Source organism: Dromaius novaehollandiae, chromosome 6 (genome assembly GCF_036370855.1).
Source record: "Dromaius novaehollandiae isolate bDroNov1 chromosome 6, bDroNov1.hap1, whole genome shotgun sequence".
NCBI lineage: Eukaryota > Metazoa > Chordata > Aves > Casuariiformes > Dromaiidae > Dromaius > Dromaius novaehollandiae.
The window spans coordinates 45,095,002-45,108,246 of NC_088103.1; the positions used below are offsets into that span (position 1 = coordinate 45,095,002).

The 13,245-nt window shown below is 38.0% G+C and overlaps 1 protein-coding gene across 1 annotated transcript in view; it reads right to left on the bottom strand.

The window, feature by feature from the left end:
* Positions 1–13,245, bottom strand: part of CPXM2 (carboxypeptidase X, M14 family member 2) — an 83,488-nt gene that overhangs the window by 13,788 nt on the left and 56,455 nt on the right. Inside the window, exons 6-10 of the mRNA XM_026115895.2 lie at positions 11,603–11,691; positions 4,980–5,103; positions 2,747–2,943; positions 1,705–1,884; positions 791–1,088 (exon numbers count right to left, since the gene is read on the bottom strand). Coding sequence (XP_025971680.2) covers positions 791–1,088; positions 1,705–1,884; positions 2,747–2,943; positions 4,980–5,103; positions 11,603–11,691 — 888 coding nt within the window. The remainder of the gene's footprint in view (positions 1–790; positions 1,089–1,704; positions 1,885–2,746; positions 2,944–4,979; positions 5,104–11,602; positions 11,692–13,245) is intronic.

Consider the following 13,245-nt stretch of genomic DNA (forward strand, 5'->3'; position numbering starts at 1 on the left):
GTCTGCGCTACAGGACATAGCTTCCCTTTCGCTCTGTTTGACAAGGTGACAGACTTGGGCACACGGTGAAAGATGCAGCCAGTAATTTATTCTGGCAGCAGAAATGCCTACGGAGCCAATTCAAAATTTAAGTGTAAGCATGTTCAGGGCTTTTAAAAGTAGGACAGCAGCAGGCAAGCAGCAGCATTCTGTGGCATGTTTTTATGACTTGAAGGGAATGCGAATGGGGGCTGATCTGCTACTGAATTCAGCGAGCAGGATCCGAAATCAGGATTTCCTTATCTGAGGGCCACTGAAGTCCCTCCCTAGCCTCCTTGGCCAGTTTAGCAGTCACCACTCAAATGCTGGCACTGGTTTCTTCTGCTGTTTGTCTGCAGTATTTTCTGGTGGTACCTTCTGAGATGGCTACAGCTGGCAGATTCCCTTCTCCTAGTGGTTTTGGACTGGCTTGTTCTTTTGAATCAGTCTGGATGCTGGCTAGGATTATCTGGCACAGGGTATGCTTTACTTGTGACAGTCTTAAACATATGGAACAACTAATGCATTGCATGTGCACTTTTGGAAACACCAGTAGTAAATGAAAGCTACTGGGCACTTCTGACAAGTTCTGTCAGCCTGCTGATACCTGATGCAATGCAACAAAGCAGACTTTCAGATGGGTGAATATTCTTCTCAGTGCATGTGTTTACTACCATTACCTCTGCGATGCACACCAGGCAGGTACGGCATTATCGTATTTAACAGGGTAACGCTAGAGTCAACCACAGGGAAAGCTCCTACAGACACCTACTTCCAGCCACTGTGTGCCACGAGGCCCCATTAACAGTGCCATCCTCCTTCTGGAAATCCTCGGTGTGACATGCCCTCCTTCTAGCATCTGTCATCAGCCGGTGAGTGGAGGCATAGGAATACGCAAGCCAGCGAAAGACGTGGTCGTCTGGGGTAGGTGTATAATCCTGGGTTTTCCACATAGAACGCACCATGTCATAGGGGTACGCGACCACCAATTCTCCTCCCTGTAAATTGCCACCCAGCACAAAAGGAATTTTTTCCATCCATGCTATGATTGCTCGTGTCTCAACCGCCACCTAGGAAGAAAGGAAACAACGGCTTTGTTTGGAGCAGCGAAATCTGATGATCTTCCTTCACAGTTGGATGAGACAATGTCCCACTGGGAGTTGTTTAACTGAGAGTGTGCAGCCAGCATAAGAAATGTTGTCAAGGAGAAAGGCTTCTTTAAATCATGGTGGCTGCTAACAGTGTTTTGGAGGCCACCAACAACCCGTAGAAAGTAACACAACCTTGATGTTTGTGATTTATGCAGGAATGTGATTTCAATATAAGAACATCAAGAGAAAACCCATGAGAAATCTGTATGGCGACTGGGTTTGCAAGGAGCTCACCTATGTTACAAACCTAGGGAGAAGTCTGATTAATAGCACTGAACCCTGCAGTGGGTTTCTCTTTGTCTAACTGTTGCTTCCCAAAACTTGGGTATCAAGTCCTCTAGGCTCTCTCAGCACACCAGGGAGAAGAGGATGCTTCAGGAAGCTGTTCATTCCACTTAAGGGAAGCCTTTTAAATAAGTAGATGAATTGTACTTTTGTAGTGCCATTTTTATACAAGGAAGCCTAGACAATTAGATTAGATATCTAACTTCACCTACAAGTTACTTATTTCTCAAGAAATTGAAATTTTACTTACTGTGGCATTTTCAGACAGGTACCAGTCTGGAATTGGAATGTGATGATTTGGAACTTTCTTTTTACTCTTCTTCTGATCTTCAGACTCCCAGAGCAAAGAGTTTAAATCAGGGAAATTATTGTTGATATCAATGCCATCCTGCGTCCACCGTCCTAAAGACCAGCCCCCTAATTCTGAACCCTTAGAACAAAGAAAATAAAACGAATGGCCATTCAGAACATGATAACCTGTGAGCCCTGAGCAAAGTGTTTTGAGGGGCTGATACAGGATAATTCTATACAAAGGAAAGAAAAAAAAAAAGAGGAAGGGTGAGCTGTTTCACTAACTGAAATGAAAAACTGACTTGTTCATTTTGTATGAAATCTTGAACAAGGTGAAGCAAAACAAATGAAAAATTACCTGGGGTTAGCTGAAATACTCTGTTGTTTTCCAGGTTTCTATTTAAGACTGGTTTTCCCCTCATTTGTAGTGGAGACGGTATGTATTCCTTTCATGGCTGAGAGTGCAGCTGTTGTATTCTAGACTGCTACTAGAGACTGCCCTGGAAGATTTTCCAGTGCATCTGACCACAGCCCCTGCAATTTTTCCTCCTGCACTTTTTTTTTTTCCAGTCTGAATTTCTACAATGCCCAACATGTTGTATTATCCTTAAAGATGCACTATTAAATTTCAGCTGCAGAGGAATACAAATATTCATGTTCATAGCTTGGTTTCCTCAGACAAAACAGACTGCATGATTTTGCATTTCACATAACGGTGCTCACATGGATCTGCACACCTCAGCATGGTTTGCTCTGGCAGTCTTAGGGACCCTCCTTTCTGTACACATCGTCCTATCAGTCAATATCACAAAGAATATGGTTTTTACAGCTTTTTCTGAGTAAGATGCTTTAGTGGCTTATGCTTGCTTCTGTGTGTTTATTTTTTACTTTATTCTGATTGCTTAAAAATATGATCTTCGAAAAAGTAATGACAACAGAAGCATAGTTCATTAATCTAATAGCACTAAACTAATTCCTTGATATGTTGATAACCATATTACCGCTTTATATGCCTTGTCATATCCATCTGGGTTGACTGAAGGAAGGAGGTGAATTCTAGTATCCTGAATGAGATGTACAATGCGTGGGTTCCCAGCCAGATATTCTTGACACATGAACTGCATTAACAAAAGGATTAGCTCACGTCCAAGCACTTCATTCCCATGGGCTCCTGCAATGTACCGAAATTCTGGTTCACCTGTTGAAAACATATCGGACAGAAATGTAATCAGAGCAGCAAATCAAGGATGTAATCAAAACCCACTGCTGTCAACAGGAAGTGTTTCACTTAAACTAACATGGGTTGGAAAAACACCTTAAATGCACAAACAATAGCTGAAATTGTAACTTTACAAAACCAATCATTCTTTTCTGTTGCTAATATATAAGAACTGGCTTATATACCAGTAATATTTGAAATTGCTGTACAAAGCCTCTGAGATACATTTTCCATTAACACTTTTTTAAATTACACTCTAAATTTCATCATAAAACAGATAGGTTTTAAGAGTTCTGTTAGTCTAAAAATAACATGGCAAAACCCTTACAGGTAATCTGTTAGGACAGACGTTAAGACTCTTAGAAGATAACAGTCAATGACTTTATATAATTGATCTCTGGCCTCACACACTCCTTTCCCTTCACTAATCAAAATCCAGGTCCATATTTACTTGTCAAGATTACACTGAATGCCATACTATTTGCATTCAACTACTAAATACTTCAGAGCTGATCAGGAATGATGCTAGCTATTCAGAGAAGAGCATTCTGTAGGAGAGACAACTGAATAATAACACGCTCAAACACCTGCTATAGCAGGCCAAAACTGTCTGGTGCATGGCTTGTGGCTGGATCCCACCTAGCCAAGCAGTTTGCCTAGCCCAGAGCACATTCCTTGCAATTTCTCACTGCCGGATTCTCAGATGCTGGTAAGGTAGGGCAAGGCAGGACAGCTGAATTATTCTGGTGGTGCAGCTTGTTTCCTGCCACTCTCTTCCTCAGTGAAGCCCAAGCAATCCCCTGGCACACGAATGGAAAGCCATTATCGCATGACTGCCAGCAGACAATGTGCAGCCATCCGTGTGGAAGATGCCTGGCCCACTCCCAGCCACGTGATGGGAGGTGAGAGATTCAGAGAACGCAGTCTTCCAGGGCCCCCAGAAGAGGTTATGAAGCCTGTTCCAGTTAAAGGCTGGGTAAATACTGCTGTTGAGCTAGTGCATACAGCAACCAAACACTTTTTTTCATTTGAACATGTGCCTGGTCTTACTTGCAATTCTCTGTTATTATCCAGATTAACCCATCTTTAAGGATATATTTTGGGAAATAGGGAACTAAAATACCACTTGATGAATAAAGGAGTATACTAACTCACATAGGAAGACTCCAAGCTTCAGTATGCCTAAAAATCTGTGTGTTGTCATTTTCTCTCAAAATCCCAAGCTCTTTATACGTATTGACAAGCAGTCCCAGAAAATGAAGGCTGACCTAACAGGCTGCGGTAAACTCAAATAACGATCATTGATCTGACTCTATATTGCCGGTCTAAGATCAGCCTCAAATCTACTGACAGAGGAATCTAAACCACAAGTAAAAATAGTCATGTAGCCCTCCATCACCTAGAGCAAAGAGATGGCTTTGGAGTGCATCCCAGCTCATCCTTTGGTGGGATGAACAAGAATTGGGGCATCCCTTTGGTCCAGCAAAATGTAAACTTCTTTTATTCCCACAGCTGTGCTTGACAGTATTATAATGACATCTTTATTTGTCTCCATGGAAGAGACAAAGACTGAATGGGTTTCTATGCTAAGTATTATATCACCATAGAAAATTGTAGTGCTCCCCAGGGAAAGAATCCTGGGAGATTTCGTCTGTCTTTGGTTGCAATGCATATACCTCACGAAAAAAATCAAACATCCATCCAACTCTCTACAAATCCCTGCACTAAAATCCATTCCCCAGAAACAAAATCCACTTTCTATTTTTTTATTGTAAAGAATAAAGGTCATTATCACTAAAGAATTTTATCCTGCATTCAAAATACCTTCTATTTGTGTTCACCCTCCTCTTCCCAATTTAGAAACATAGCATTAAAGTTCCTCCCACATACTTTATAAATCATTGCTGCCATGAATATAATTTCATCAGTGATAATTGCTGCAGATATACAGAATGAGGAGAAAAAAAGTCAAAGCCCAACACCCTCCAACAGATTTAGTTACACTAAATCCTAACCAACTTCGTGTTCTCCTGGGTTGTCAGAAATCTCGACAGCATACAGCTTTAGTCCTTGGTTGCTTTTTCCAATATTGTAAATTCTTGTGATATTCGGGCACATTTTATTCACAGTTTTCATCAACTGCCAAAGAAGAAATGATATATAGTTAGACAATGTATCATCAGAATATATCCAGTAATGATTATTTCATTCCAAATTGGTTGTAGCGAAAGCTGATCATTTTCTCTTCTGTTTACATTTTAGCTGTAAAAGCTTTATGTTTAAGTTAGGTGTTATGGCTATGCTACCGCACAGCATAACGTTTGTTCAGCTAAAACAAGCTGAATAGTGCCTGCCGAAGCACCACAGTGTTGGTGAGGTTCAAATCATTCTTACATATGAGATATTCTTGTAATAACACAAAATCAGGACATGAGGGAAAAAGTCAAACAGGAATAATAATAATTAAAACAACAATCAGTTACATTTACGCCTATGCTACCAAGAGGTAGCAAAACAGAGGTTTTGAAAACATTGTGCAATAGAGGGTAATTTGCCACCTTTACACTTCTTTCAGTGTACTCTGTGATTCAATGTACGATAGTCGCTTGAGATGACTTAGTGAGTCACTGGCACAGCAATGTACCCCCAGACACGCACTGCCCAGTGAAGGAGATTTCTCTCTCCTCCACCTTCTGTGGGGACTAGCCAAGGGATAAGGATATCATCCATTTGAACACTGCTGTGCTGGAGAACTCTGATTACACCTGCCATCTTTATTTAGGTAGAAACCAAGCCCAGCCTTCCTGTATTACAGCATGAAATCTCATAAAGCAAAATCATTACTTTCGGCAGTATTGCTATGGTCAAAATGGCAAGCTGGATGTCATCTGAAAGACTCCCATGAACACAGCAGGATACTCTCCTTCAGTAAACAGCTAGTAAACCAGATTCCTCAGAATTTGCTTACCTGCTTTTAGCAGAAGTAAAATCTATAATGGAAATGCCAACAACCTTAACTAATTCAGTCTGAGAACATACCTTTTGTCAAAATCTATTCTATTCATCATGTCTACAGACACGGCATGACATACCAAAATATAATTAAACAGCTCAATAAAGTGCATAATGAAGGTCACGGTATGGGGTACAGCTCTGTTTAAATCCATGTAGTTTTGGAGATGTCATTCTGATAAAGATATCTGGAACCTAAACTGTCCTGCAAATGAACAAAAAAATCTTCAAATGTCAAATGTTAAAATTTACAAACATGACTGGCCAGAATTAAGATAATTTGCTCTATTTTCTCATGGTATGAAATGCAGACAACTGAATCAGGCTCCCTGAACATGAACAAAATGTGTTAGCTGTCTGCAAACAGTCCTGAACCTTTCTGAAGTTTATGCTCTGTACTCCAACCTCTCTCCAACACATTTCAAACTAGAGTCAAGAACGACTAAAAAAATTCTCTTAGAGGTCTTTGAAGTACTCTCTCCTGGGCTGATGCTTCCAATATCTACACCACATTTATGCTGAAGGAAAAGGAATAGCTGAAGTAGACAAGCATTTATTTCATTTCCAGCATAATATTGATAACACTATGTAAGCCATTAATATTTATTAGGTCTGTCTGTACAACATTTTGGGTATAGAGTACTGATGTGCTTAAGTAACCCATCTGAGAACAAAGGAAAGATGACTTTGGTATTCTAAGATTTGTTTGCTGCAAATAAACCCTATGTTAAAGTCCCGTATGGCCATTTGAAACACTGATTTTAGCTTGGGTATTTGCGTAGATTAAAGGAAACATACATCTGAAAAATTATGTGGTCTTAATAAGAAGCTATTAAAAATAGTTTCAAATAATAAGTAATAGTTAATCTGTCTTGTTTTTTTTTTCATTTGAAGGGATTAAAAAAGAAATAAGGATTTTACTGGAAATTGGAACCCTGGGGAATATTAATTAGACAGTCTTTTGATAAACAACGGTGCATACATTATTAAAGTAGTATTGTAGCATAACATAACTCTTTGCTCACACAGTGTTAATTTAGAAACAATATTGGATGATAACAAAGCTGATGATTTTAAAAAAATGCAATAATTAGATGTGTCCAACTCCCATGCTACCATTTAGCAAATCTAAGTGGAAACGCAATTCACATGGGGAAGAACATCATTAAAATTCCACTCCTAAAAGACTTCACTTCTATTTATAATCATGTTGCAAAGAGACAAAAGGATGTTATTTTTGTACATTTGCTCATCTCACAGATTGGTTTACATATATATATATATACACACACATATATGAAAATTTCTTTTGTAAATCTAAACTCAGTACTGAAAAATGCAATTAGATATGCTCTTTCAGTGTATTGGCTAGTTTCTTCTCTACTTTTTTCACCAGCAGCATCATAATCAATGTACTAGTATTACGGGTACATGGGTATTTCTGTAGGATCTCATTGTGCTCAGCAACATAGAAACACATAGTAAAAGAATAATTGCCTCAAAACTTTTACAATCTCAAAATATAACAGTTGTGAAACAAATGGAGGTAGGAAGGAAGGGAAGAGAAATTAATATTAATAAAAATACAGTATTGCCTAGCTTAGCTCTAGTGACAATTGCAGGTGCAATAGGTTGTCAACAAAATGAATGGCTAACCTGCCTACCCTTGAATGTGTATAAATTTTCATTGTAGGATTTTTAAGTATTATCACCTGAGTATCTTTTCAAGTGCACATTACAGTTCAAGGGTGAGTTAGGAATACTAAAATGAAAAACATTTAATTTTGAGTGTGGTTACTTCTTGAGCTGAATAAAGAACCTTCTTCGAATTAGGGTCTCTGTAACGGACTTCACAGTGGCTCTTTTGATAAAAGTGTGGGTATAGTAAGGTAGTTAAGTGTTTATATAAGAATACAATACTGGAAATGAACATATTTCATATTTTGTTTTCTCCCATACCCATTTGCTACAAATGGCACAACAGGTCATCTGAAATGTCACAGTGTTTTCCATGCACTTGTACAAACTGTCCAACACAACTGATGATAATAGTCAGTCATTGCTTTATTAACAACCAGTAGGACTGTAAAACATTTCCACAATTACACTCACTAACAATTCATATTTGACAGTTCTTATTTGTTTGTCACTACCAGTTTTTTATCCTATTAGCACCTGGAAAAATTGCGTGCAGTCTTTGAAGAAGCCCCACAAGTCTGGTCTCTGAAGGTTCAATTCCTCCATTTTGCAGCAAGCAAAATGGTTTTAACCATTTAACCCAACCACGTGTTTTAAATGTAGGTCTAACTGCCATCTAAACTTAGAGGAGGCAGAAGGACTGTCAGTCAATCAGAGCTATTCTTTACCTCTGTAGAGAGCTTTCAGACGTCTGAATCCTACAACAAACCTGGTACAGAGGTCTCTATATTCCTTGTTCTGCTGAAGGTCAGACCAGAAATTGCCTCCTTCTTGAGCTTTGACAGTCTGTGATAGTGCTGTATGTTACACGTGGCATTTTATGGGACCTAGGATGTTTGCTGAGTATTGCTCTAGTCTTCCAGACTTGGTTGTTTCACCATCAAATAAACCTGTTCTACTGATCCTGAATTCAGAAGAATGTCCTTTAGCATTGCATCACTTCCATAGACAAAGATGGACATGAAGAGCAACTCAAGACTTCAGGAGTGCTTAGAGTCTGCCTCTTCCCAAGGGTACAAGTAACAGCTGTTTAAATACTCTGCTATTTCCTAAGCAAAATATGATCCAGGTTAGTTATTTCAGTTGATTACAAAGACAAGGTTGAAGCTTCAGTCTCAATTCAGATTTGACTTTCCGTGTAGTGAAGTGTAGCTGACTGAACTCTTATGTTAGGAGAGGTCATCATAACACAGAAAAAATATCATTTTCAGACAATTTGGCAGGATTTTCTCCTGCTTTCAATTTAATAAGATATTTCATTTTGTAAAGAGGGAGGAGGTTCCATTCTTTCATCATGACTGTACTGTACACAAGCAACATCTATGCTCAAATGCCCACCTCCTTAACTATTTTGGAGGATATTTTAACAGCTTCCTATACAAGCATGAACACATCATGTAAATACTTTTTGGACTGTAAGACAATCCCCTACTTCTGAGTATGAGATACAGCAAGTGTTCCCACTGACTGAAATAAGAATCTTAAATGCTCTTTTGAGAGAAAAAAATGGTGCTATAAATTTGATCTTCCAAAACAGAGAGGCTATTAAAATAACCTGACTCTAAGGAAATCCCTCCCTCTATAAAGACTTGACATATTGCAATGTAATATAATGCTTCTAAAACATGACCCAGGGAACACTCTCTCCCGCCCTTTCTTAGCATTTATGATAAACAACTTGAGTGAAGAGTGATTCTCTTCTAAAGATGGTTGGCAGTGAAGTAGCTAACAAAACTGACAATAATACCCTGCATTACAAAAAACCTAAAGTTCACTCAGGAAATTGATGGTTATTGTTCCATTTTTGACTCAGGAAAGAAACTACTAAGTTCAATGGTATCACCAAAGAATTGGTTTGGGGATATAACACTTACTGCAATCCAGCACACAGTCTTCTGCCTGCTAGCCCAATGAGCTCTAAATAAACGTGCTATGTTAACACACACAACTTGAGAGAGCCCAGCAGAAGACAGGGTACACAACTAACCAGTTCACAGCCCCAACAGTCACAATCTTTCACCTTCTATGAGAAGTGGAAAAAGCATCCTTTTTGAAAGCTGTGTTTTTTCCAAAGATATTTCTAACCTGACCAACCTGTCTCTCTGCAATTAGAATCTAAAACACATTTTATTTTATTGTTCTTGACACTAATTATGCCAATTGAGTTTCTACTTGTCTAATCTTTGAGGTAAGGAGTATAGGCCATGAAATATCTACTGAACTAACTGGGTGACTCAGTACACAATTGCTCAATAAAATCAAATGGTGATTCATGCAGTATAAATACCCTGAAAATTCAGCACACAGCAAATGATTCACACACTTCAAGTCTAAACATATTATCTTTTTATTGGAAAAGAAAGCAGGAAGAAATATTTCTTTAGCACAACCCACACCTATGTCTGTGGTGATATAAAGCTAGATTAAAACAACAACAACAAGATTGCCTGTTTAAAGCTAAAGGAACAAGATTAAGGCTGGTAGGTTTGAAATTACACCAATGGAATTGCCTTTTTTTTTAAATAAAGGCTCCTGGTCATTTATATGCTATGAGCCTCTGGGTCAGATGTTATTTGCATCCACATCAGTCTAAATCCCAAATAATTCCAGTAGTTTCTGGTGAGTTACTGAAGATTTTCATTAGTGCGAGTACAGAATTTGACTCTGTATAGTTTATTCTGATTATCCAAACCCACTGAAATATGTGAAAATTGTGATGGCTAAGTCAGGGTCAAATCTTAAAGGGAAAAAACATTAATATTCACCACTCAAATATCTATAGCAACAAAACAATGGCACTTCATGAATAAGTACTCCCATGGTAATGGATTCATCTGTTTTAGGGTAGATGATATACAGATTAAGAAATTGGGATTTTAACACATTGCAGCTTTCAAACCAATGACCTGACAGAATTTTCATCATCAAAAAGTTAATTCTAAAACCCTTTTGGATGCCCACTTTTTAGGGAGCATCCCATTAAACATCAAAACTTAAATGCCAAGTTTTGAAGTTGCAATCATTGTGTTTTAATAAAACTTAAAATGCGACACAGTATGATTGTTCCTACCATACTAGTAGTGAAGCAAACACATAGTTTAGCACGATATGAGATGCAGAGTTTCTATTACTGTGGCATCGCTACAAGAATGCTAAAGTCTGACAACTAATAAACAAGTCCAGACAATATGCTCAGCGTATTGTAAAACAAATACCTTCTATATTTTTGCTCATCTCTTTACTTATATATTCCATTCAAGGGTCACAACCTGCAGCATATAAATTCTCTTCCTTCACATCTTGCCATCTTAAACTTGTAGCTAATGTTCCCCAGTATTTTTGAAAGAGAAAACATTTATCTGTGCCTGCAGAATTGCACACCCCTGTTATAACATCACCTATTCCTCACCTATTTTATTATAAAAGCAATGTAAAAACATAATAGAGCATGGAAACATTAGAAGTTGCCTTTTGAAATCAGCTAAAAGACTCTGATTGGTTTCCAGAGCCTTAGATGAGCTATCATGGGGGAATATGCACTGTTTACAAGAGTCTTGGTACTTAGTTAATCCTGATTTCTGAGGCCCATAGTTTGCTTCCTTTCATGATTTGTGGCACACACACCAATTGTTTTACACATAATTAACAGACAAAAAAAATATTAAGGCTTTCTGATGGACATTAAATTGCCTTCCAAACATTTGTTAAGGAACATGGAAGAGATGTAACTAGAAAACCTCATCTCTCATGGAGAAGGAAAATGAAGTTGGCTCAGGCACCAGCAGATTATACTTCAGAAATGCACTAAGGAAGGCACCATTTAAAAATATTCTTTAATCGGTAGAAATCACTTTTCTTAAGGGTTCAGCCCAAGCCTGCACCCGTCCACCCTCCATCCACAAGGTTGCATACTAGACTCTTTGCCTACCTGCCTCATTTCTTTGTAGTTGTGATGTTTAAAATCAAGATTATCTGTGGTTGTCATCTCATTTCTTCTGTGGTAATAATTATTTGGGTCTGAGAAAAGAAATAAAAGAGCTTTCATGTATTTATTAGCCATTTCAAATATAAAGACGGTTAACCACAATGCATGCAAGAAACATGCAGTAATCTGAATTCCACTGTCCTATACAAATTCAATGCAGATTTTCACAAACAAAACACAAAGAAACAAAAATTTTGAAATATTACTAATTACCAAACAAATCAAGCCACGTTAAACCAGACAGAAGCAAGGAGGTGGCAAGTATCAGCTTGCTAGACAACTACACTGCACTAACATCTAAACTTTAACAGAAAAGCAAAAGGGCATCTTAAGGCTACAGAAAAGGGCAAAAGACACCAGAAAATGATGACTTGGATGCAAGAAAAAAAGGAGTGGAAAAAAATCACATCAGAGGAAAAAAGCCCCAGTGCCTGCCTTGTGTCTACTTGATAAATTTGCTACTATAAGGAATAGGATGTTATCCTATAGCATTATTGATGAGCATTTTCAGAGTCTATGCACTGCCTGCAAAATACAGAAAGGAAGCACTGTGGATATTGAATATTTCTAATTATTTTCCTAAACATTTTTGTGGAAGTCTGACGTCTTTAGTTTAAAATTAGCAGACTCGTTTCTACAGGGATATAACTGATACAATTTGTGTGTTCTGTGCGAACACTTGTTGGCAGAATGCAAAGCATAAAATACCTAAATAAAGAAACACAATGCCAATTAATAAAGCAGTATCAAAGCAGAAGATGTGGGTGGAACAAAAACCTGTTTCCTTGACTTTCCAGGCGAGTGCTTTGGCCACTCACCTGAAAAAAAAAAAAAACAGGCCAAGACTGTAAGGGCTCAGGTTTATACTTCCTGACAGCAGGTTCCTAGCCTAACCTGTTATGACTTGTCTTACAGATAAACAGGCCTATTATAAAAACACTGCAGACATTCCTTATCTGCTGTATCTGGGATGTTTGGAAGTTTGAGCAACAGTCTGTCGGACCAGTGGTTCTCAGGCTGTTATGATAAACCGCCCCCCTTCCCATAAAATCATCCTGATTTAGTTCAAAATTCTATTGGATCCCCTCCAAAAATTAAAGAAATATTATCAAAGCATCATTCTGTCTTATTGTAACATAGCCATAGGATGCTGTCTCTGGAGAAGAAAGTATGTTTAAAAAAAAAAAAAAAATAGTACCACATACCAGTTGATTACTTTGAAAATGAAATGCATACATATTAGTAGCAGGAATACATCAATAATACCCTACAGCAGCAAACACTTCATGAAATTAGGTAAAACTCTTGACACATAAAAAAGACCCCATAAGTTTATACATGTAAGTTTCAAACTTCTGACAATAAAATCTCTAAGTATTTCCCCTTCCCGTGAATTTTTAAAAGTATTTGTTTTCTTTCTTATGTGGCAGGAAGGCAAAACTTGAACTATTTATGTTATTTATAAAATGAAATGTGCAAGTTCCATTAAGCTTTCCTGCAATATTATCTATGCTTTCTACCACTTTTATTTACTTTCCATTCTCATACTTCTTTCCTCCACTTCTGTTCACTAATCTACAACAGCA